Raw genomic sequence first — 22,026 nt, 5'->3', positions numbered from 1 at the left:
GGAATATTTATAGGCTGGTAGTTCAAGTACCCCACTCCAGTACTCTTGCCTGGAAAATCCCATGGACGGAGGAGCCTGGTAGGCTGCAGTCCATGGGGTCGCTAAGAGTCGGACACAACTGAGCGACTTAACTTTCACTTTTCACTTTCATGCATTGAAGAAGGAAATGGCAACCCACTCCAGTATTCTTGCCTAGAGAATCCCAGGGATGGGGGAGCCTGGTGGGCTTCCGTCTATGGGGTCGCACAGAGTCGGACACAACTGAAGCGACTTAGCAGCAGCAGCAGCAGTTCTGTAACAACTAGAAACACCATTCTAGTTGAGCGCACACGTGTGAGTACACGCTCAGTTGCTTCAGCTGTGCCCGACTCTTTGTGACCCTATGGACTATATCCCACCAGGCTCCTCTGTCCATGGAATCCTCAAGGCAAGAATACTGGAGTGTGTTGCTGTGCCCTTCTTCAGGAGATCTTTCTGACCCAGGGATCTAACCTGCTTCTCTTGAATCTCCTGAACTGGCAGGTGGATTCCTTACCACTAGTGCTACCTGGGAAGCCCATCCAACAGTCCATGGAGTGGTAAATAGTTACAGAAATTAACTTTGGCCTGGTGATATTTTGGAGCTATTGTGAAAGGAAAAAAAAAAAAAAGGCAGGATGACCCTATAGTTAGGGTATCTATGAGCACAAATATCTGTGGGGTGTGACTGAAGGAGGAGAGGAAGAGAGGAAGTGTGACTATTGTTCAAAAAAGAAAGAAAGAAGGAAACTTCTAGCCTGAGGCAAGTGGGAAACTGGTTGTTAAGTTCCCTCCTTGGGATCTTCCTCTTGGAATTCTGAACTATTTTCCTTTTTCCCTTCCTTGCTGTTTTTCTTGGAACCTGGATACGGTAGCATTAGTGGGAGTAATGCATTAACAGTCAGCTAAAGTGAGTGCAGAAACAAAGGGGTGGAAAGTGAAGAATTTAATAGAAACCAAACATCCCAAATCCATAGCTAAGCATTTTCACATGATGGAGAACACTTTCTCCCTCTTTTCTTTTGTAGGCATTGTCTGACTCCTCCCTGTCTTGGGCCACCCACTCTGCCCAGTGAGGAGGTAACCTGTCAGCCTGTAAAGGACGCAAACTGTGTTGCTGCTGCTGCTGCTGCTGCTAAGGCGCTTCAGTCGTGTCCGACTCTGTGCGACCTCATAGACAGCAGCCCACCAGGCTCCCTCGTCCCTGGGATTCTGCAGGCAAGAATACTGGAATCGGTTGCCATTTCCTTCTCCAATGCATGAAAATGAAAAGTGAAAGTGAAGTCGCTCAGTCGTGTCCGACTCTTAGCGACCCCACGGACTGCAGCCCACCAGGCTCCTCCATCCATGGGATTTTCCACAGCGGAAAGTCTGCCACAACTGAAAATTACGTTTCATTGTCGTAAGTTGTGGGCACACTGATACTGCTAATGGCAACTTTTCTCCTCTATCACACCATTACTTAATCAAATTTTTACAAAATTTTAAAGATTGAATTTTCATTTGCATGTTTAAATTAGAAGATATTACTAACAGAAATTAAGGAGACTATAAGCTAAAGGTACTAAAAGAGAGTAAAACAGAAAGCCAAGAGAAAAACAATAGATGTTTAATGGGATCGGTACTTCATCTAAAGGAAAATCTTTGCTATGTTGTATCTAAACCCAAACTTTTGCCTTAAACAATGGCTGACTTTACCACTGAGCCCCAGGGATTTGTGAACACAATGAGTTTGTACAGTTATGAGCTAGAGCTAAACTTTACTGGTCATAAGTGTTCACAAACAAACTGTGTGTGGATTCTAGAATTTCTGGGTAGTTCTGTCACTCAGAGGAAGAGATGCTACTAAAGCAAGGTCAGCCATGACCTGAAATCTCATTAGGAGACAAGCAGACACTGGCAGAATTTTAGGTTGACTAAAATGAGCAGAGCTCTGCTGTTATCTTGCAGGAGACTTAATCCATTTTGTCCTTCAAAGCATATAGTCATCAAACACAAATGTTTTTCCCACCCACTAAAACTCTCATAAGACAAGTGAGACTGTTACATGTAGTGAATAAAACCTAAACTCTAGGAAACGCAATTCTGGGTTGAGTTTCTATAGTTTTGACATATGAAGAGAAGAAAAACTTCAAAGATGTGATTCTAACAGTCTAGATAAGAAGGACCATACTTTCGTTAAATAGAAGGCCATCTTGCCTTTCTCTGATTATTTACACATTGGATTTACCGTTGAAATTTTATATATACACACATATATACGTATACATACATAAATGCACACACTATTATTGATATATTGATTTATAGCTTGCTTCATTCAGTAAATGAATTAGGTCAAAGAAAACAAAACAAAATGAGTTAGTATGTGAGGTGAACTCTTGCTTTACTGAGGAACAACCAAATCATGACCCACTAGATTAAATCTTTTTAGGAACTGGGAAAGGGCAAGTCCAGTGAAAGGATGTGGGGGCCTAGAAAAAGGAAAAATAAGCCTCAGGGTTGAGTCAAAGTGCTATAATCACCCCATGTTGCCTCTTGATCAAAGTGAGGTCTCGGCATCATAAAGAGAGTTTGATAAAAGTACTTAAATGTGTGGACTTTAAAAAATACAATCCTAAACCTCAATTAGTCACCCACCATCCACAGTCACTGGTCCCAAATCTCCCGAGGTTTCCTCAAAGGAGCCCACAGAGCAGTACAGAACCACCTTCCCTGGCAGGGGCCTTTGGCTTCTACCCGCCTCTGTCTTCTGAGTCTTCTGTGTTCATCATAAGAAGGATGCCAAGGTATTTCAATAAAATGCCCTCCTAAATTTTATATATGTAAAATTCAATTGCATACAAGATGGCCCTGGCATTTCTGGCATGAAATTCCAGAGCATTTATAAATCAGATTATGCAAACTTGTTATGTATTTTTAAATAAAGTGAAAAGCTATAAGCACATGCTAGGCACACTATGTTATGTCCTTTACTGGAACCCTGCATAATGATTCTGTGCCTGGTGTTTCTAAAGTCCTCTTTGTTGCTACGAGATGAAATTTAAATTCCTAGAAAGCTGACTGACATTTCTCTTCTTTCAGCCATGCAAGAAGGACCACTATATTCTCACAACTAGCCAGAATAAAAAAATGAGGGCTAACTATATAGTGCGTATTTACGGAGTGAGATGAACCCTTATCTTTGTTTGGTTTGGCACTAAAAAGGTTGAAAAGTGTAATGGAAAGAAGCCTTAGCAATAAAATCCTCCAGCAAATTTTTCTAATGTAGATTTAAACAAGGAAAGCACATTTTTCTTACCACTCTTTTAGCTCTCAAAAGGGTAGTGTTCTATTAAGACAAGTAATAAGACCACTTATTAACTTTAACTTGTAACCAATAAACTAAGAATTTGTCATACTATTGCTCAACCATCAACATACCAGCCCCGGGGCAGGAGGATGAGAATCCAAGAAGAACTCTACACTAGGCTTCTACTGGAACCATTACCTCTGATGAACTTTTGAAGACTCCTCTTAGACCTCCTGCATCTCAAATTTCCCTCCTTGCTCCTTCAAAAAGTAGAAGAGAAATAAGTGTGCATATCTATACCCTGCCCATCCAAAGGGTTTAGAGCCTTCACAGAGATTAGATTGTGAAACCCCAAGGCACACATCTCCTTTAAAATGTTTATTATTCCCAGGCATTGAGCTGTTGCCAACTTCTGATCTGCCCTCTTTGTGGGGAAAACAAACAAACAAAAAAAGACCTGTGTGTGAGAATGAGGAAAAAGATTTGGATATGCAAAGCAGAACAACTTGGCAAATCCTTTCTCCTTAGCAGGACCATTCATGAGCATAGAATTCAATCCAACAGGATTCCTACAGCAGGACAAAGGGAAAGAAGGTTTTCTGTCCAGAAACCTAGAATCCTAGAAACCTAGAAATCTCTTACCATGGTATTAAGAGGCGAGGTTATAAATAAGAAAGAAACAACAATTGGGGAAGTTGAGACCAAGCACAACATTAATTTGGTCACCTGAAAAAGTCACCACCTTCTTCCTTTGAGTTCAATATCTTATTAATGAATCCTTCTAAAGGGCTCAAGCAAGAATAGATACACAGAACACTAACACTCCGCAGTGGCTCTGTTTGGCCACGAAATCAACACATTGGCACGTCATGCAGTGAAATGTATGAAGGGTTACCTAGCTTCAGGCACAAAAGAAAACCACCAAGGCTCTCAACTTTCGCATTCAGTTTTCAAACATATATGTTACAGGGTTATAGGAGCATGAATAAGCACATTTGCATTCTTTCAAAAACTACCGGGTTGAATAGTTCGTTTCTTTCCAGTCAAAAGCAGAGGTGAGGTAAATGCAACAACAATAAAATAAAAGGTGGTTATAATGTTAGGCATTCAAAGAGTAAATTGCATCCTTCCTGTTACAACATAAACAAATAGACCCAAACAGCAAAGCTTAGGCAGAACAAAAACTGTTGCTTTACAGCAAAGTACACTTTATAGAAATGAGAATGCTAATTTTATTTTTCCTTAAACGAATCTTAATAGGTACAAAATTAACCCGGAAGGAAGGCATAAGGAATTGTTGAAAAAAATATTTGATAAATGCCTACTATGTGCCAAGGATTCTTTCCAGGACCTTTTCAATCTTAAGGTTTAAGACTACCTATCTGACTGTAGTGGTAAGAATGACAAAGACCTCATTGCTGTGTCCGACCCTCACCATCAGGACAAGCAAGGCGAAAGCACCGAAGCTCCCCAGTTGGGAACTCTGATGATGCACTTGGAAGTGGGCCACTGAGGTTTGCAGGCATGTCACCCAGGCTCCTTCCCAAGCACATTAGGGCCTGGGACACTGGCTCTGGATGGCAGAGAAGGAAGATACGCCACGGTGTCGATTCTGGATCCATCTGATACTGATAGAAAATGAGTCCTGCCCAGTGACAGAGGATGCCACTCACCCTTCTCTGTAACTGATTTTCAGCTAACAAGCTGAAACGCCTGTAATAAACCAGTAGGGGATTTTGGTGGAGTTTCAAAATATCAGGATGCTTTCATCTGAGACACTGTCATGTGTAACTAGATGTAAAAGTAACTAGAAAACCCTCAGAAACCTGTATTTTGATGAATATCACTTATTCTAAGGCCAGCCAGAAAATATACCCAACAAATATACTTTCAAAATGAGATACATTGCAGTATCCAAACCAAACCATATTAGTAAGCCACAAAACCTGAAAATGTACCTTTACCATACATTCACAAAGTCTCTGCTATGAGAAATTGAATCCAGTCAACCCTAAAGGTGTGGTGAAAACAAGCAATTTTTAAATAGTGAGCTTTGCCCTTACACTACCCTCAGCAACTAATTCCTATAAACGTTTAATCAAAAACTCTAAAGAGATGGTACATGATGTCACATGCCCGTGGACCTTAATTCATTACGTTGAACCTTAATACATGACCAAATATTATTGCACTAAGCAAGTTCTATGAGAGTCCAAGCACCTCATGATTTATCTGTTAGCATTCTATGAAATTGGCTCATTCTGGTAGAAATATTTCTTGAATAGTTAAAATATTCCTTAAATCTCAGGCACCAACATATCTTAACATCATTTTAAAATTGAGTCAGCATTCTAAGTTTTCCCTTAAACCTTCTTCTGGAAATTTTCAAAGACCTAACACCAAGCAAATTGACATCAGATGTCTGTGTGTGTCCTTCCCCAGGGAATTTTCAAATTAAAAAAAGACAAAAGAATAAATACCAAATCCTAAACTTCCTTTTTCTTTTTACTTATTAAATAGTTGCCATTCTCAAAGTTGTTGTGGCTGTTTTTTTTTTTTTGGTCTCTCTATGAAATTTCAGCTCTTGTCAATGTCCTCATACCTGACTTATTCAGTATGCTTTTATATTAACAAGTAATTTGTTATTGCATAACCAATTCTTTCTCAGAAATATTTGTTTTTAAACATGTTTTACTTTCCAACCTCACGTGAGACTGATATTCTTGTTCAAGACAAATCCACCTCCAGTACCTGTCATGGAATTTTATAATTCTGAGTATTACCAACTGAAGGGGATATTGATTACTTACCATATCCAGGAATGCCTTCTAAAGGGGAAATTATTCACATGCATCATGTTGGCAGATCTTCCGTCATTAATATTTTCCTTGTCTTGTATGTTACATGTAGTGATTTTCAAAGATGAATTCCAACTCTCCTGTTTGAGCAGCTATCATGGGCAATTATTGCAACAAGTATTGAATTCCAAAAAAATCCCCCCAAAAAAACAAAGAGCAACAACAAAAGCCCTTCCAGGGTTTGAAGAAAGAAATATCACAGAGCACTGCAGGCATGGGTCCACCCATTTAGGTTCCACTAGTTTAGTCAACTTACTAAAATAATCAGTTCAATCGCTAATCCTAAATGGTGGCAAATATTGTCCCAGTAAAATCCAACTGCCTGGAGTGGAAATTAATGCATCTTTGCAGGAAGGACTCTGGAATGTGGGAAAAAAGGAGTCAAAAGACAGTTTCTTGTTATCCTTGCTAAAGAAGTGTTAGAAGGGAAATGGAAAACTTCAGGTTGCTTGGCCATGCTGTCCTTTAGAAATGAATGTTGCTTTTTCTTCTTTCTGAGGCACATATTCATGTGTGGTCACTTTAACGCAGTGCTGCCTTCTGAGACGTGTCGGACAAAGACCTGGGCAGAGGGGCTAGCAACCATGTATAACCAAAAGCCAACTTCTCTCCCCGTCTCAGAATGGCTGGTTTTCAACTGCAAAAGTAGGAAGGCAAGGATCACCAGGAGCTCCCATCATGACTTCAGAAGGTGCTGTCAGGAGAACATTCATTTCTGCTGCCAAGCCCCATAATAAGGCTGCCTGCTCTCTTTCAGTCAAATGACTAAGCTATTGATCCTCTCCCTGCAGAAACCCCTCCAATTTGTTGTTATCAAACCCATGTGCGGGCTTTTCATATTTTGTCTTGGAAAGAAAACGAATTTTCACAGCTGCAACTCAGACGTTGTCTAAGAATTTCTAACCCCCCCGCTGTCTTTCTCGTCTCTCTCTTTTTTACCCCCAATTCAATTTCCCAGTAGGTGTCATTTACTCGGATGCTCTGACAGCTTCTGAAAGATTCTCACGCCCGAGCTATACAGACCTTGCATGCTTTTAAAACACAATGGCAACAGGCTCCCACTGGGGTCCCCCAGCGCCGAATTTCCAGCAGAACCTTTGGAATCGTCGCAGCCGCCTCGTCTGCCCCGGGCTGTGCCCGCCAGCCGGCTCTGAACAGCTCAGGACACTTGCAGGCTCCGTGGTACTGTACATTAACTCTGCAGCAGCCCGCTCGGCTGCAGAGGCTGCCGCCCGGCCGGGGATGTGCTGGCGTCAAGGGGGCCCTCTAGGTGGGCTCCCAGACACTGCAGCGCGCCGCGCTCACCTCCCAGGAAGAGCCGGCCAAAGGGGTTAAAGGCACAGCTCACCCCGAAAGGGCAATTTCTCCTTTCAGTAAGTGATCACCAGGCTAAGCATCGAGAAACCTGTAAATAACCTCCCAGGGAAAAGACAGCTTGAACAAGTAGATACTAAGGAGGGAGGCTTTTTGTCAGCTGGGTGTTCCCCGCCCCGCCCCCCCCCCCTTACCCAATGAAGAGAAAGGGAATAAATAAGTCCACAGAGAGAGTGTGCAAATGACAGGGTTTGGTCACTTCAACTCTCTTGTTTTTAATACACACACAGGCTGGGGAGTAGCGCCTAGCTAACCTGATGGTTCTGTAACCATTTAGCTACAGAAGACCACCGGTCTTTTTTGGACAGGAAATCCTCTGGAAGCCAGTCCTGCGGAAGTCGTTAGACTTCACTTGCAATTGCGCATGCCATAAAGCCGCTTGCTTGATTAGGGGGTGTGTGGATTTGCGAAGTGCTGAGATAAAGCCTTGCCATGCCTACTGGAGCTGTTCTGCATTTCCTCAAGCTTCCCCCTTTGTTGCAAAAATTCTGTTCAACAATCCCCTGAAAGCACCCCATCACTGTTGATGCCATTTTGGAGCAAGAATAAAATAGTAAACTCTTGTAATAGTAGGTTGGCACTTAAATGGTGTTACTCGGAAATCAGGAGGAGAATGGACTTTACAGTAGCAGTGTACTCAATATTAATGTATCACTTTTAACTTAGTATTTAAAAAGGCTGTTATGCAATTACTTAATATTAATGGAATACTGGCAACATTTAACACATCAGGCTATTATCTTCAGTCAGGATTTCCCCAGTGAGGCCCTGTCATAGCAAAAAACATTACAGAGACTTAGGGGGGTGGGGGTGGCATTGCCCACAAATTCAAAACCAGGTATAAAGAAAATTAGTCTTGAAAACTGCCATGATTTGGGGAGTTTTCATTTTGATCAAACGATGCTTCTGATGAAAGTACTACTGGGAGGAGGAAGATCTGAGCGATTTATTTAAGAGCAGTTTGAACTTGTAGGTTCAGAAAGATGGTACCACAGCTGAAAAAAAACTTGAGAATATTTCCCGGGTTTTCCTGTAGCCTAGGCAGTGTCCTCACGATCTCCTTTTTCTAAAGGGAATAAATTCCACAATGCCATTTGTGATCTGAACCAGAAGATTTCAGTCTGAATTGTTTTTAACAAGCTTTAAATGCTTGAACCAAGCATCACTGAGTAATTCAAAATCTGTTATTTATATGAGATATTTAAATATTGTTTTTTAAGATTAAGGGACACTTACAATGCCGCTGCCTCTGTACTAAGTGCTTTACAATATTATCTCATTTAATCCTCAAAACAACACTGTTAGGGATCGACTATTACTAGCCCTGTTCTACAGAAGAAACAGTGGCACTCTAAATAGTAAGCAGTTTGCTCAAGGCCAAGTAAGAGTTACAACCTGAATCAGGAAAGTCTGCCTCCAAAGCCTGCACTCATTACCACTGTATCTTGGTGCCTTTGTAGAGAAGAATACCACCATGCATTAGTGCTATGCTTTCTAAAGTTTATGTTTACAGGTACTATTTTAGCCTCATGGAATCATTCTGAGGAAAGTATGACATTTATTATGCCACCTTTGGAGCTGAATCTCCAAAATGATAACATTTGTTCATCATCATACATCATGTTAGTAGTAGATCTGGAAGAAAATTCAGATTATTTGATGATTATTTGACAGGATAGTGTTCTTTGAGGATGGTGATAATAGAATAATGGTTATTAACCTACTACAAAACCAATACTTAGTCCTCACACATATAAAAAGGCCCCAGTGGAAAGCAGCAAATATAAACACCTTTTTAAATGATGTAGAAATTTATTTTCCCTTGAAATAGGCATTTATTTGAAATTTCCTTTTTTTTTAAGTTCATTCTACACTACTCTGTTTGTATGCCAAAGTCATACCCATGGATAAAATAATACTCAAAATATCTCTCTTTCTCTCAATTACCACACAGTTTAACATTCATAGCTTGTTAGCTATGTTTCCATTTGTGAGCAAATAACAAATCACTTTAAAAATTAAAAAAAAAAACTAAGCAATTTAGTCATCAGATTACTAGAGGAAATGTAAATTTAAAATATATTTAAACCAAGGGGAGATTTCAACTGAATATTTTTAGGTAAACTTTTCTTGGCTTTTTATTTCTATTTTTATAAGACACATCTGTCTAGAATAAGGTTAACACATTAGAATGAAAGAACACACAAGTGAGAAGCTATGACAAATAGTAGAAAAGCCAAATTTCTGCTTGAGGGATAAAAAAGAAAAAATATGATTTATTTCACAGCGCAGGGAACTACAGACTACCTATTAATAAACAATCTTAAACTGAGTATTTTGAAAACTCTAAGCAACATATATTAAAAATAGATTTCTAGCATTTTTATCCCATGTATATTACAAACAGGGTCTTCAGAGTTTAATCACTATTTTACAAACTGATACTTCACAAAATGTATTTAATATTTCACAAATGTGTAGTCTTCATGAAATACAATTTAGGCAGAACTAATAGATTTGTACTCTGAAAAACAGCTCTGAAAGATGAGTAATGTTGATGGAGTGGGGCAATACAAATCTGTTTTTTCTACTGAAAGGTAATCATCTTTTCATAGAACTTCTAAGAGGTACAGCAGTAAGCATAAAATGCTACTTTTATAGTGGATCCCAGCTCCACCATTTTAATCAATAAAAGAGCTCAAGGCAGTACAGATTGGCACAAACTTCCTATAGCCATGGTGTAGGCTCAGCCCTAAAGACAAAAGGCTAGTTATCGTCTCCTTTTTAAAAATTTAATACCAAGACAAGCACAAGAATATCTGGTCTTTCAAGGCTGGACTCACATTAACTATCCTCAGAAGACTGATATAAGAAGGAAATTCAAAAGCTATTTTAAAAAGGATTTTTAAAATTTTAAAAAGGATGCTATTTAATTGATAAAGTATAAACTACAAACCCTGAGCAAATCAGATTACTGTAACATTTTCATGAGATTGTTTACTGTACTCAGAATCAGAAGAATTAACTAGTTAGTGTCCCCATGTCCTTTCCCTATAATTAAAGCATAACTAGGGGTTATGCTTTCAAGGGTGATAGTTTTCAAACTAAATTCCTAAGAGTCTTGTGGTTTCGCAAAGCTGCCTCAAGCCAACTCAGGGCGAAGTGAAGGCCAGGTACCTTGTACTCTTTCATCCAGAGTTCTTTTGCTTTTACCTGTTTTATTTCTAGGTATGGTGTGAATAGGGGAGTTCTTTAAAAAATGTTCTCGAAAACATTAACAGTAGAAACACAAAATTAACACTTTCCAAACAAAATCTTATCTTTGTATTGCCAGGCTCAAGACTCCATTTTCTTCAAATCTTTTCAATGTCACAATGATTTTAATATAAGTGATTAAGTTATATCTTTATGCTAATATAAACAAAGCATAATAAAGACATACCCTTAGTCCAAACATCCTGTGTTTCCTAAACTCTTTGGTCACTTATCTAATATGACTTAACTCATTGATTTTCCCTGAGTTTCACTTTCAGAATGAAATTTTAATTTCAAGTGTTAAGGTATATCTTTCTATCACCATCACATTTTGCTATAGCCAACAGCTACTCTCAGTGACTGCCTCTTAAATAACTTGAGTGAAATGAAGTTAAACTCCTCCAGATTTAGATATAGAAAAGAGTCTAAAAAGTGCTCTTTAAATAATCTTTTAAGAATACTAATTGTCAGTTCAGATAATGTAGAGAAGTGTCCTGTTCTTTTGAGAGGCTGGATAACTTTTGTATAAAAATATTTACATATACAAATTTGTTGTTCAGCTGCCAGGTCATGTCTGACTCTTTGTGACCCCATGGACTGCAGCATGCCAGGCTTCCCTGTCCTTCACCATGTTCCAGAGTTTGCTCAAACTCATGTCCATTGAGTTGGTGATGCCATCCAACCATCTCATCTTCTGTTGGCCCCTTCTCCTCCTTCTCTCAGTCCTTTCCAACATCAGGGTCTTTTCTAATGACTCAGCTCTTCGCATCAGGTGGCCAGCTTCAGCTTGGCATCAGTCCTTCCAGTGACTATGAAGTGAAGTGAAGTGAAAGTCATTCAGTTTTCTGAACTCTTTGCGATCCCACAGACTGTAGCCTACCAGGCTCCTCTGTCCATGGGATTCTCCAGGCAAGAATACTGGAGTGGGTTTCCATTTCCTTCTCCAGGGGATCTTCCCAACTCAGGGATCAAACCCAGGTGTCCCACACTGCAGGTGGATTCTTTAACGTCTGAACCACCAGGGAAGCCCAAGAATACTGGAAGCCTATCCCTTCTCCAGGGAATCTTCCTGATCCAGGAATCAAACCAGGGTCTCCTCCATTGTAGGCGGATTCTTTACCAGCTTAGTTACAAGGAAAACCCAATGAATATATAGGATTGATTTCCTTTAGGATTGACTGGTTTGATCTTGTTGCTGTCCAAGGGACTCTTACTTCTGCATAATTTTTTAAGCACATTCTCATTATTAGTAGTATGGGTATGAGTATAGCTTAGTAAATAGACAATGCAGACACTTAGATATTCTGGAAGATATGACTTTTTCACGGAAAGCCAAAAAAGCAATATATTCTTAAATTTTTCCAATAAAATGAAATTTATGCATACTTTTTGTTTATGCTTGATGGGGTTGCACAGAGTCGGACACGACTGAAGCAATTTAGCAGCAGCAGCAGCATGTATGTATGAAAGTGACAGTGTTAGTCACTCAGTCATGTCTGACTCTTTGCAACCCCATAGACTGGCATCCAGTCCCATCACTTCATGGGAAATAGATGGGGAAACAGTGGAAACAGTGTCAGACTTTATTTTTTGGGGCTCCAAAATCACTGCAGATGGTGATTGCAGCCATGAAATTAAAAGATGCTTACTCCTTGGAAGAAAAGTTATGACCAACCTAGACAGCATATTCAAAAGCAGAGACATTACTTTGCCGACCAAGGTCCATCTAGTCAAGGCTATGGTTTTTCCAGTAGTCATGTATGGATGTGAGAGTTGGACTGTGAAGAAGGCTGAGCACCGAAGAATTGATGCTTTTGAACTGTGGTGCTGGAGAAGACTCTTGAGAGTCCCTTGGACTGCAAGGAGATCCAACCAGTCCATTCTGAAGGAGATCAGCCCTGGGATTTCTTTGGAAGGAATGATGCTAAAGCTGAAGCTCCAGTACTTTGGCCACCTCATGCGAAGAGTTGACTCATTGGAAAAGACTTTGATGCTGGGAGGGATTGGGGGCAGGAGAAGAAGGGGACGACCGAGGATGAGATGGCTGGATGGCATCACCGACTCGATGGACGTGAGTCTGAGTGAACTCCAGGAGTTGGTGATGGACAGGGAGGCCTGGCGTGCTGCGATTCATGGGGTTGCAAAAAGTCGGACACAACTGAGCGACTGAACTGAACTGAACTGAGACTGTAGTCCATCAGGCTGCCCTGTCCATGGAATTCACCAGCAAGAACACTGGAGTGGGTAGCCATGCCATTGCCTTCTCCAGCGTTGTCCTCCCAATCCAGGGATTGATCCCGGGGCTCCTGCATTGCAGGTGGATGCTTTCCTTTCTGAGCCACCAGGGAAGTCAGTTTTGTTCTATGTATCACATATATTGGGCTTCCCTGATGGCTCAGATGGTAAAAGAGTCTGCCTGTAATGTAGGGGACCCAGGTTCAATCCCTGGGTCAGGAAGATCCCCTGGAGAAGGAAATGGCAACCCACTCCAGTATTCTTGCCTGGCAAATGCCATGGACTGGAGCCTGGCAGTCTCCAGTCCACAGGGTCGCAAAGAATCGGACATGACTGAGTGACTAACACTCATTATATGTATTACTGATTAATAAGTAAGTTAGAGTGACATCCCCGTATATAGAATGAGACCCAAGAAGACTGCCAGTCGTCCCATTCCTGCCCTTACCTCCCAGTAGGAAAAGAACATTCAAACCAAATCCTCTCTCCCACCCCCCAACAGAAAACCAATCCCTCTGGAAAGGAACAGTGTCTTTCTCCGTGTATTTGTAACACCAAAAGCGTTGTTGGCACTCAGTCAACAAATGTTAACTAATGACCATGTTGATAGTGATGGCTTCTCATTTCTGGCAAAGTCTAGCAAAGTCTGAAGGCACATAGTTCAGCACGTCTATAACTGAAATAAGAGGAGCACTTCATGAAGACATGGTTTCAATTGCTAAGAATCAGAACGGGGTCATGTTTCAGCAAGTTGCTAGTTCATTCAATTTCCACATGTTCTTATGACCAAGCTTACAACCACCAACAGAAAAGTGTAAATGAAATGCATGGAATACCTATTTTGATCACCTAAAACCAAGAGATGCTTTGATGGAAATTTTCATGATTTAACTAATATAGCAAGTTACTGTGGATCATATAGCTGAAGCTTAAATTTTCCCATCTTAAATGTTAAACATATTTATAGGATAAAATTCTCATATCATCAAACACATTTCATAACTGGGATATTTAGAAAGCTTGCTAAATTCGACTTTTAATATTTTTGAAAGCAAAAGTGTTGGAATAACTAATTTTAGGATACAAAGAAAGAACTTACTATTAATATTTATTATTCAAAAATCAAATGTGGAAAAAATCTACAACTTTGAAGAGCAAAAGTCGAATTTGCATTTTGTCTTAGAGTCTCAAGATGTGAGCCCTAATTTCAGTTTCTGCATTTCACTTATAAGTAATTTTGAACAACTCACTAAAAGTCTGTGAGATTCAATTTCCTTATTGTAACAGAAATAATAGCAAATTTACAGGTTATTATAATTTTTAAATCTAGAGGTTAAATATAGAAAATATAACATGAAGAGAGCTCTTTAAATGTTGCTCACATATACTTTTGAGCTTTTTCCTGGGTGGCACTAGTGGTAAAGAAACCGCCTGCTGATGCAGTAGACAGTAAGAGAGGTGGATTCAATCCCTGGATTGGGAAGAGGAGGGCATGGCAGCCCACTCCAGTATTCTTGCCAGGAGAATCTCATGCACGGAGGAGTCTGGCGGGCTACAGTCCACAAGACTGCAAACAGTTGGACACTACTGAAGCAACTTAGCATGACACGCATATGCACATATTCAATCTTTAGAAAATATAATAAAATATTCTTCACCTGGTCTGCAATTTACAAGGAGATAGTATTGGAAGTCCCTTCTGAAATGTAATTGTATCTCATTTCTACCTTAAACTTTTCTAAAAGCTTTGTATCATATCAAATTTAAAGAAGTAAAAATATTTCTCATATAATACTTAAGGCCCACCTTCAATATATACCATGTTTCTGGGATAGTATAGATTTCTAAGAATGACTTGGAAAAAACATCTGAAATATTGGTAGGTAAAGAGCTTTTTAAAAAAATCTCAACCTTTCAGAGTAATATTTTTAATATGAATTACTTAATATGAATTTAAATGTACATGTGAATATAGATATATATTTATGCCAATTAGAGGAAAAGAACCAGAAGGATACACACCAAATACTGGTAAACTAATTACCTCTGAGATAAGGAAGTAAAAGTAAGCCTCTTTAAAAAAGGATTTTCACCTTTTACTTTACATATTTCTGAGTTGATTAATCTTCTTAATGAGAATATTTCCATGTATTATTATCATATTTGAGACATCAATGAAGAGAAATATACATCTAGTACTTATTAAGGAAGGATAGTCATTTATAGTTAATATAGATATATTAGAATTTCAAAACCATGTTTCTAATAATTTCAAAATCTCTGATTTGAAATATCTAACCTCAAAGCAGAACAGTGAGAATTAAAATATATATTCACAAATTCAAATACTCCACTAACATTATTAGCTAAATCAATATCAAGCCTTAAAAAAGAAAAGAATAATTGATTTATTATTTTTCATGTTTATACAAACACTGTAACTGGGGCCAAAAGCAGTAGTGATTCAGAGTTGGAACCACTGACATTAAACTATGCCTACTTACAAAATGACATATCTGATTATATATCTTGATAACAGGATGTGCTTATTTCACTCCAGCTCAAATATGTACATATTTGCAAACTTGCATATTTCCTAACTTTGTAATTCTGTTCTTACTTTGTGTATGCTGGTACATTTCTTTAAAAAAAACTTAAGATAGTTACATATCTACAATAGAAACAGTATATACTATATATGTTTCTGGTCCAGGTAAATTCAAGAAATTATTTTTATCTACTTGTAGAATGACATAAGATGGATGATCTATTATTTATACTTTCAATCTAATTTATTGGTTCTTTAATATTCTGGCATCAATCACTATTGGTCTTGGGTTTAAGTGCTTTTCTAATTGCAATTTTGGGAGGGTGTATTTTCATAGACATTTTCATTGGAAGTTAAAAGAGGCTACATCAAAGTCTCCAAATTAGATGTCATTTAAAATCCAAAGACCTCAATTACCGTTTCCAATACATAAACACACACACACACTCCCACTTACACACCACTGACAGTTAACTAAGTAAAAGCAAGTATGACTATATGACAAATTAAGGGCTTCCCCAGTGGCTCAGTGGTAAAGAATCTGCCTCCAATACAGGAGCTGCAGGAGACTTGTGTTCGATCCCTGGGTCAGGTAGATCCCCTGGAGAAGGGCATGGCAACACACTCCAGTATTCTTGCCTGGAGAATCCCACGGACAGAGGAGCCTGGCCGGCAACAGTCTATGGGGTCACAAAGCATCAGACACTACTGACTGACTAAGCACAGCACAGCATAGCCAATTAATGAAGTTGGACACAACTGAAGTGATTTAGCACATTTATAATGTACATATCACACATACACATAAAGACACATACACATGTATTGTTAATTTTAATACCTTGTATTTACTGTATGAGGACACTGCTATTCTATTTTTTTTCCAATTATCTTTGAAATAAAGGGATAAAGATTATGATAAGAGAAATTCCATCGGGACACTGGGATTTTGTTCGTCTGATTTGTCTCTGCAGTATTCTCAGTGCCCAGAATAGTGTCCGGTGTATAATAAGTGCTCAGTGAGATATTTGTGGAGTGAATGATTATCATAAATGAATCAGTCAATACACCAAACATGATTATTTTTGTCTTCTGGCAGCTCTTTCTAAAGAGCCTTCCTTAACTACACCCTTAGTATTCTTATAAAATCCAACTGCAACAGGTATGAAAATGTGACCCACTGGCACCTGATTCATTCACTTGATAGAAAACATTAATATTCATATTTGAAATGCATATGTTCATAAGAAAACAGGGGGAATCTAATCAGTTACAGATGAGCTTGAACCAAAGTGTCATGTGGACTTAGGGGCTGAAGCCATTTTGGATCAAGTGCAAAGTGACGACCAAGAAAATTGCAGTAATTACAGATAGAGAAGCAGGCAAAGAGCTGAAACACAGAGACAAACAGAAATGAATGATTATATAGCCACACAAAGAAGAACTGCCTAATTCTAGAGTTTTACAAATCCAACAAGATCCAGTTACACTTTGTTTCCATGATTTTTGTATCTTTGCTGCTGCTAAGTCGCTTCCGTCGTGTCCAACTCTGTGCGACCCCATAGACGGCAGCCCACCAGGCTCCCCTGTCCCTGGGATTCTCCAAGCAAGAACACTGGAGTGAGTTGCCATTTCCTTCTCCAATGCATGAAAGTGAAAAGTGAAAGTGAAGTCACTCAGTTGTACCCAACTCTTAGCGACCCCGTGGACTGCAGCCTACCAGGCTCCTCCATCCATGGGATTTTCCAGGCAAGAGTACTGGAGTGGGGTGCCATTGCCTTCTCCGTTTGTATCTTTACATTAACTATATTCTTCCTTTTTCACAGAACCCAGTGTAAGTTAGTTTCTTTTCCTTGCAATCAAAATCTTGACTAGATGAGTCACCATATAAGAAATTTCATGTTGCTATTAATAAATCCTTTCCCTCCCTCCAAAAATAAAACAACTTAAAATTAATGCTATATTGTAATATTGAATAGACAAGTGAATTAGCTTGACGTTGAACTGATGGTTACTCAATGAAGGGGCTTACATAAAACATACCCAGAAAAATTAACATTTAATGTATCTACAGCGACATCCATGCATAGGGGTTCTGGAGAGAGCAACCTTTTTATATGACTGACATATATTATACTTTCAGTCAAAATATTGGCTTCTTATTTTTCTTAAACCCCTTTCATCACTTTCTTCAGTGAATATTAATTTGTCTCAGATAGGAGGCATAAGACAGAGAGAGAATAATGAAGGGGGGAAATAGTGTGATTTTTATTACCTTGATGGAGGAAGAAAATTTAGCACTCGAAAGGTAAATTCCTTTTTAGGGAGAAAAAAGAACATTCAAACGATTATTTTAAAATAATCACTTGACAGTTTCAAAATATTAAAACCAGAAGTCAATCTTTTAGAATAATAATTTTAACATCATTTTGATATAATTAATTAAAACATTCTTTACACTTGAGTGCAAAATAAATTCAAGGCTAGTTATTAAATCCTAGTTGCCTACGGTAGACAGATAACTCCTCTTTCACCTAGCGTTCAATACCTTCTGCTCTGCTGTGCTTTTCAAAGCGCTGACTTGGAGGAGAATCCATAACACTGAGCACCTGAAACTATCAACTAGCTTGCCTCTATTGGCACGCTCCACCCCTAAAACCATCCCTACAGGCTATACAGCTCACTTAACAGATTCAGATGGGCAAACATAAACACCACATCCAAGACTGAATGAGAAAGAGAAATACTAATATGTGATCCAATTGCTTAACCATGTGTGTAGCTTATACTTTTCCCTATGGGAATGAGTGGGGAAGAATTCAACATGGAATGTTACACGACTTCACCTGTTGTTCTTAGTTTCCCGGTTTATAAAATGGATGGGGACACAAAAGAATTTTAAATTCTTCCACAAAATAGTAGCAAAGCTGATCCAATAATAAGTTACCCTTGAGGATTTCTCCTCTCTTCTCACTGACCCTTTCCCTTTAGATTGTTGATGGAAGAGGTGGATGAGGATCTGGCCCTTTGTCACCAGGACTCTCAGCAAGCTTCTTTGATTTTTTTTTTTTTTTAAATTTCTGCTTTCTTTTCAAAAGAATGGAAGTTGCACTGGAAGCGGGAGCAAAGGAATGAAAATATAAACTCCTCACCTTTGCTCTTCTGCCCAACAAACGTCCATTAATTAGAGGCAGATCATTTGGATGAGGCTGCCATAGTGTGTCTAGAGTTGGGACACTTTTGTTCCTGAAAGAGAAGGGTCAAAATCCAGAATCCTTGGTTGGATGGAATCACCCACTTAATGAACCTGAGTCCGAGCAAACTCTGGGAGATGGTGAAAGACAGGGACACCTGGTGTGCTGCAGTCCACGGAGAAACAAAGCGTCAGACATGACTTAGCTACTGAACAACAGCAACAAGACTCCCTGGTGGCCTCTCCTCAAGGGCAGTATCTTTTGTGAGCAGATGACAGTCCTAAACTCCCAGTCCTAAGGACTCTGAAAGGAAGAGGGGAGAATAAAGACAAGGGCCAATGAAAAGCAGCAAACTGTGGCAGAAGGGCACTACCATTAACACTAACTTTCTTATTTCCCTTGTTTCCCACAGTGAATTACTGCCTCGTATCTTTCATGCAGATCTACTTTGAGATTCTTCTACTGGTGCATAGGTGTTTCAAAAATTAGAATATTCGTTGGAAGGCATAAATCATTTTCCTTTCAAATATTAGAGGATGATCGAAAGGAAAACCATGCAACTAGAGATGCTCGATACTAGAAATGTGATGTGGTACTATCAGAATATTAAAAAAATTTTTTTAAGTATTGATATTATAACAAAGTTGTTGAAAATAAGGGCATGTGATGTGTATTAAAAACATTTTGTTTTGGTTTCTTACTACCCCTTAAAATTTTATATAGAGAAAGTCATGTGACTTTTCTGGGCACTCTTAGGCAATAGAGAACTTCACATTCTCTTTAAACCATCAACTCAGATTTTACTCAGATATTAGAATGATCCTTTCAAATTGTAATCTGAAACTCCAAACTTGATTTAACTCACATCTTCTTCCAGGTCCCAGCTGGGCCACTGCAGGCTAGCTGCTTGCAACATGGTAAGTTGGTGAAGCAAGGGCAGGGTTTATCTTACCCCTTCCATCCTATCCTGACTTCCCAGCTGTTGGTACTGACTACTCTGAGGTCAGAGAATGGAGAGAGGTGATGAAAGGAAGATTTCTTTTTTGAACTGGCATGTTCATAAGATGGTATTTTACACTGGGGACCTGGCAGATGTTGCATGTTCCCTCCTTGTCTCCTGGGCACTTTTGTGGATTCATTAGCTGTGTGCCCACTGGCCCCTCCGGCTACAACTCTCATGAGCCAGGCAGAGCTTTGTGTTCAGAGTGCTGCTGGTTCATCATCCCCCTCCACCAAGCCCATGGTTTTCTAGGGGTCCCATCCCTACAAAGCCAAACACTTCATGTGAAGTTCAAGTGCCTTTTCCACGTGGTCCTCTAAGGAAGGAAATAAAATGGTTCAAGGCCAGCTCTCTCTCAAGTGTGGTGTGCATCTGGTCCATGGGAAAAACTCCCACCATTGAATCCTCTTTTTCTGGTTTTGAGGATTAACATTCACATTCACATTTTTTCACATTTGATGTGAATGAGATGACTACAGCTCCGTTTGAGGTAAGAGAGGGTAAGGCTCACAGCACCACCCAGTTATCTCTTTCTATAAAAAATGAATTGCTTTTAACATGTCGCTCTTCTTCCCCCCTCTTTGAACTGTGATCGCCTTGATCTGAGTTAAGAGCCCTGGTATCAGAAGCCCCAAAGTCATGAAAAATGACTCTTGGCCAACTACTTTGAAACTTGGAACTTAGCACAGACACCGTACTTTGGAATGTGGCTTTTATTGTACCTCACTGCCTTTGTTGAAACTTTAGTTTTAACATTTATTACCATGTTTGTAACACCATGGTTCCTTTACCATTGTTGGTAAAGACTCAACATCCACCCTCCCTCTTCCTTGCTGGCAGAAACCCAACTGTTTTCACAAGAATTTACTTTTTGTGGCAGCTAAGTACTCAGAGAAAGTGATTCCCTGCCCAGTATAGATGTAAATCCTGAACAGTCTAATCCCAGTAATTCCTTTATGTCCTAAAACCAAACCTCACCAAAGAGATATGAAGGTAAGTTGGCTGAAGTGTCTTCTGGGAAAAGCGTTTCATAAAAAGAGAAGCACAAAGGAAGAAAAGGTTTGTTTTCTGACTTTGGACCTTGTGCCTGGCTGGGGCCATGATCTTGCAATAATGAGGAGAGTCTGTCTGAGCAAAAGGACAACATTGTAAGAAGGCAAGCAAAATCTGGGTGATGTGCCTGAGCCTCTTAATTAACAACTACCCCTGAAAAACAAACAAACAAGCAAATAGATAATAAAAACAAAAAGCAAGAAATAATCACTGGAACACTCTATCTTAAAACTTCACGTTATGACAATGAAAGTGTTAATCACTCATTTATGTCCAACCAACTCTTTGTGACCCCATGGACTGTAGCCTGCCAGTCTTCTCCACCCATGAATTCCCCAGGCAAGAATACTGGAGTGGGTTGCCATTCCTTCTCCAGGGGATCTTCTAGATCCAGGGATTGAACCCAGGTCTTCTGCACTGCAGGCAGATTATTTAACATCTGAGCAACCAGGGAAGCCTACATCTTCCTTATTTGTTTATATCAAGCCATAGAGTTAGCAGCTCCAAGCTTGCACCAAAGGCATGGTCCCTGAGAGAGTTTTCTGATTATATTCCAAGGCACTTTTAACAGGTAATCAAGTTAGGAGAGGGAAGCTTATGTTTTCCTACATAGTTTTTTTTTTTTTTTTTTCTTTCTAAATAGCTGGTGGGTAAACTCATCTGCTTCCCTTCTTAAAAAAAAAAGAAAAAAAACTCTTTCAAAATCAGGTGTTTACAATAATTCTCAAAATTGCAATTGCTATTATTGAACTGAAACAGTTGTGATGACACCTGTGACAACCAATGCAAATAAAAGCAAACTAAGCTACGCTCAATTTGTAAATTCCTCATTTATCAGTAGGCTGGGATCTCTCGAGGTCCATAGGGGAAACTAAAAGGTTTTTAATATCACATGATATTGTCAATACTCACGGCAAGGACCACATTCTAGTGACCACATCTCTAATCTTAGGAAATCAGAAGGTAGTGTGTGTGCCAAAATCCCCTTGCAAAGTGAATCATACTTTATGCTGAATTCCATTTAGAGGGTCAAGCCAGGACCTAGTTTACTATCCCATATTATGATGTGGGTGTGCTTGTATTAAATCACTTTCAGAGAAACACTAGGTGACTAATTTGTGACAATGATATGTTTTCAGACTAACACATTCATAAAAACAGCAGAATAATGAGCTAATTTGTAAAATACCAGATGGAAT

The 22,026-nt window shown here is 39.3% G+C and overlaps 1 protein-coding gene across 3 annotated transcripts in view; it reads right to left on the bottom strand.

Annotated features, from left to right (window-relative positions):
* The window catches only part of PDE4D (phosphodiesterase 4D), a 974,373-nt gene that overhangs the window by 602,128 nt on the left and 350,219 nt on the right, over window positions 1–22,026 (bottom strand). The window contains exons 1-2 of one of the 3 annotated variants that reach the window (XM_052659253.1): window positions 7,192–7,545; window positions 6,121–6,805 (exon numbers count right to left, since the gene is read on the bottom strand). The exons of 1 other annotated variant lie outside the window; for it this stretch is intronic. In XM_052659253.1, coding sequence (XP_052515213.1) covers window positions 6,121–6,167 — 47 coding nt within the window. In that variant the 5' untranslated portion in view covers window positions 6,168–6,805; window positions 7,192–7,545. Of the gene's footprint in view, window positions 1–6,120; window positions 6,844–7,191; window positions 7,546–22,026 lie in introns of those variants that run through there. One more of the 3 variants, XM_052659254.1, reaches the window with a different exon arrangement.

The sequence above is a fragment of the Budorcas taxicolor genome, chromosome 20 (assembly GCF_023091745.1).
Source record: "Budorcas taxicolor isolate Tak-1 chromosome 20, Takin1.1, whole genome shotgun sequence".
Taxonomy (NCBI): Eukaryota; Metazoa; Chordata; class Mammalia; order Artiodactyla; family Bovidae; genus Budorcas; species Budorcas taxicolor.
This window is presented reverse-complemented; position numbering and strand designations above follow the sequence as displayed.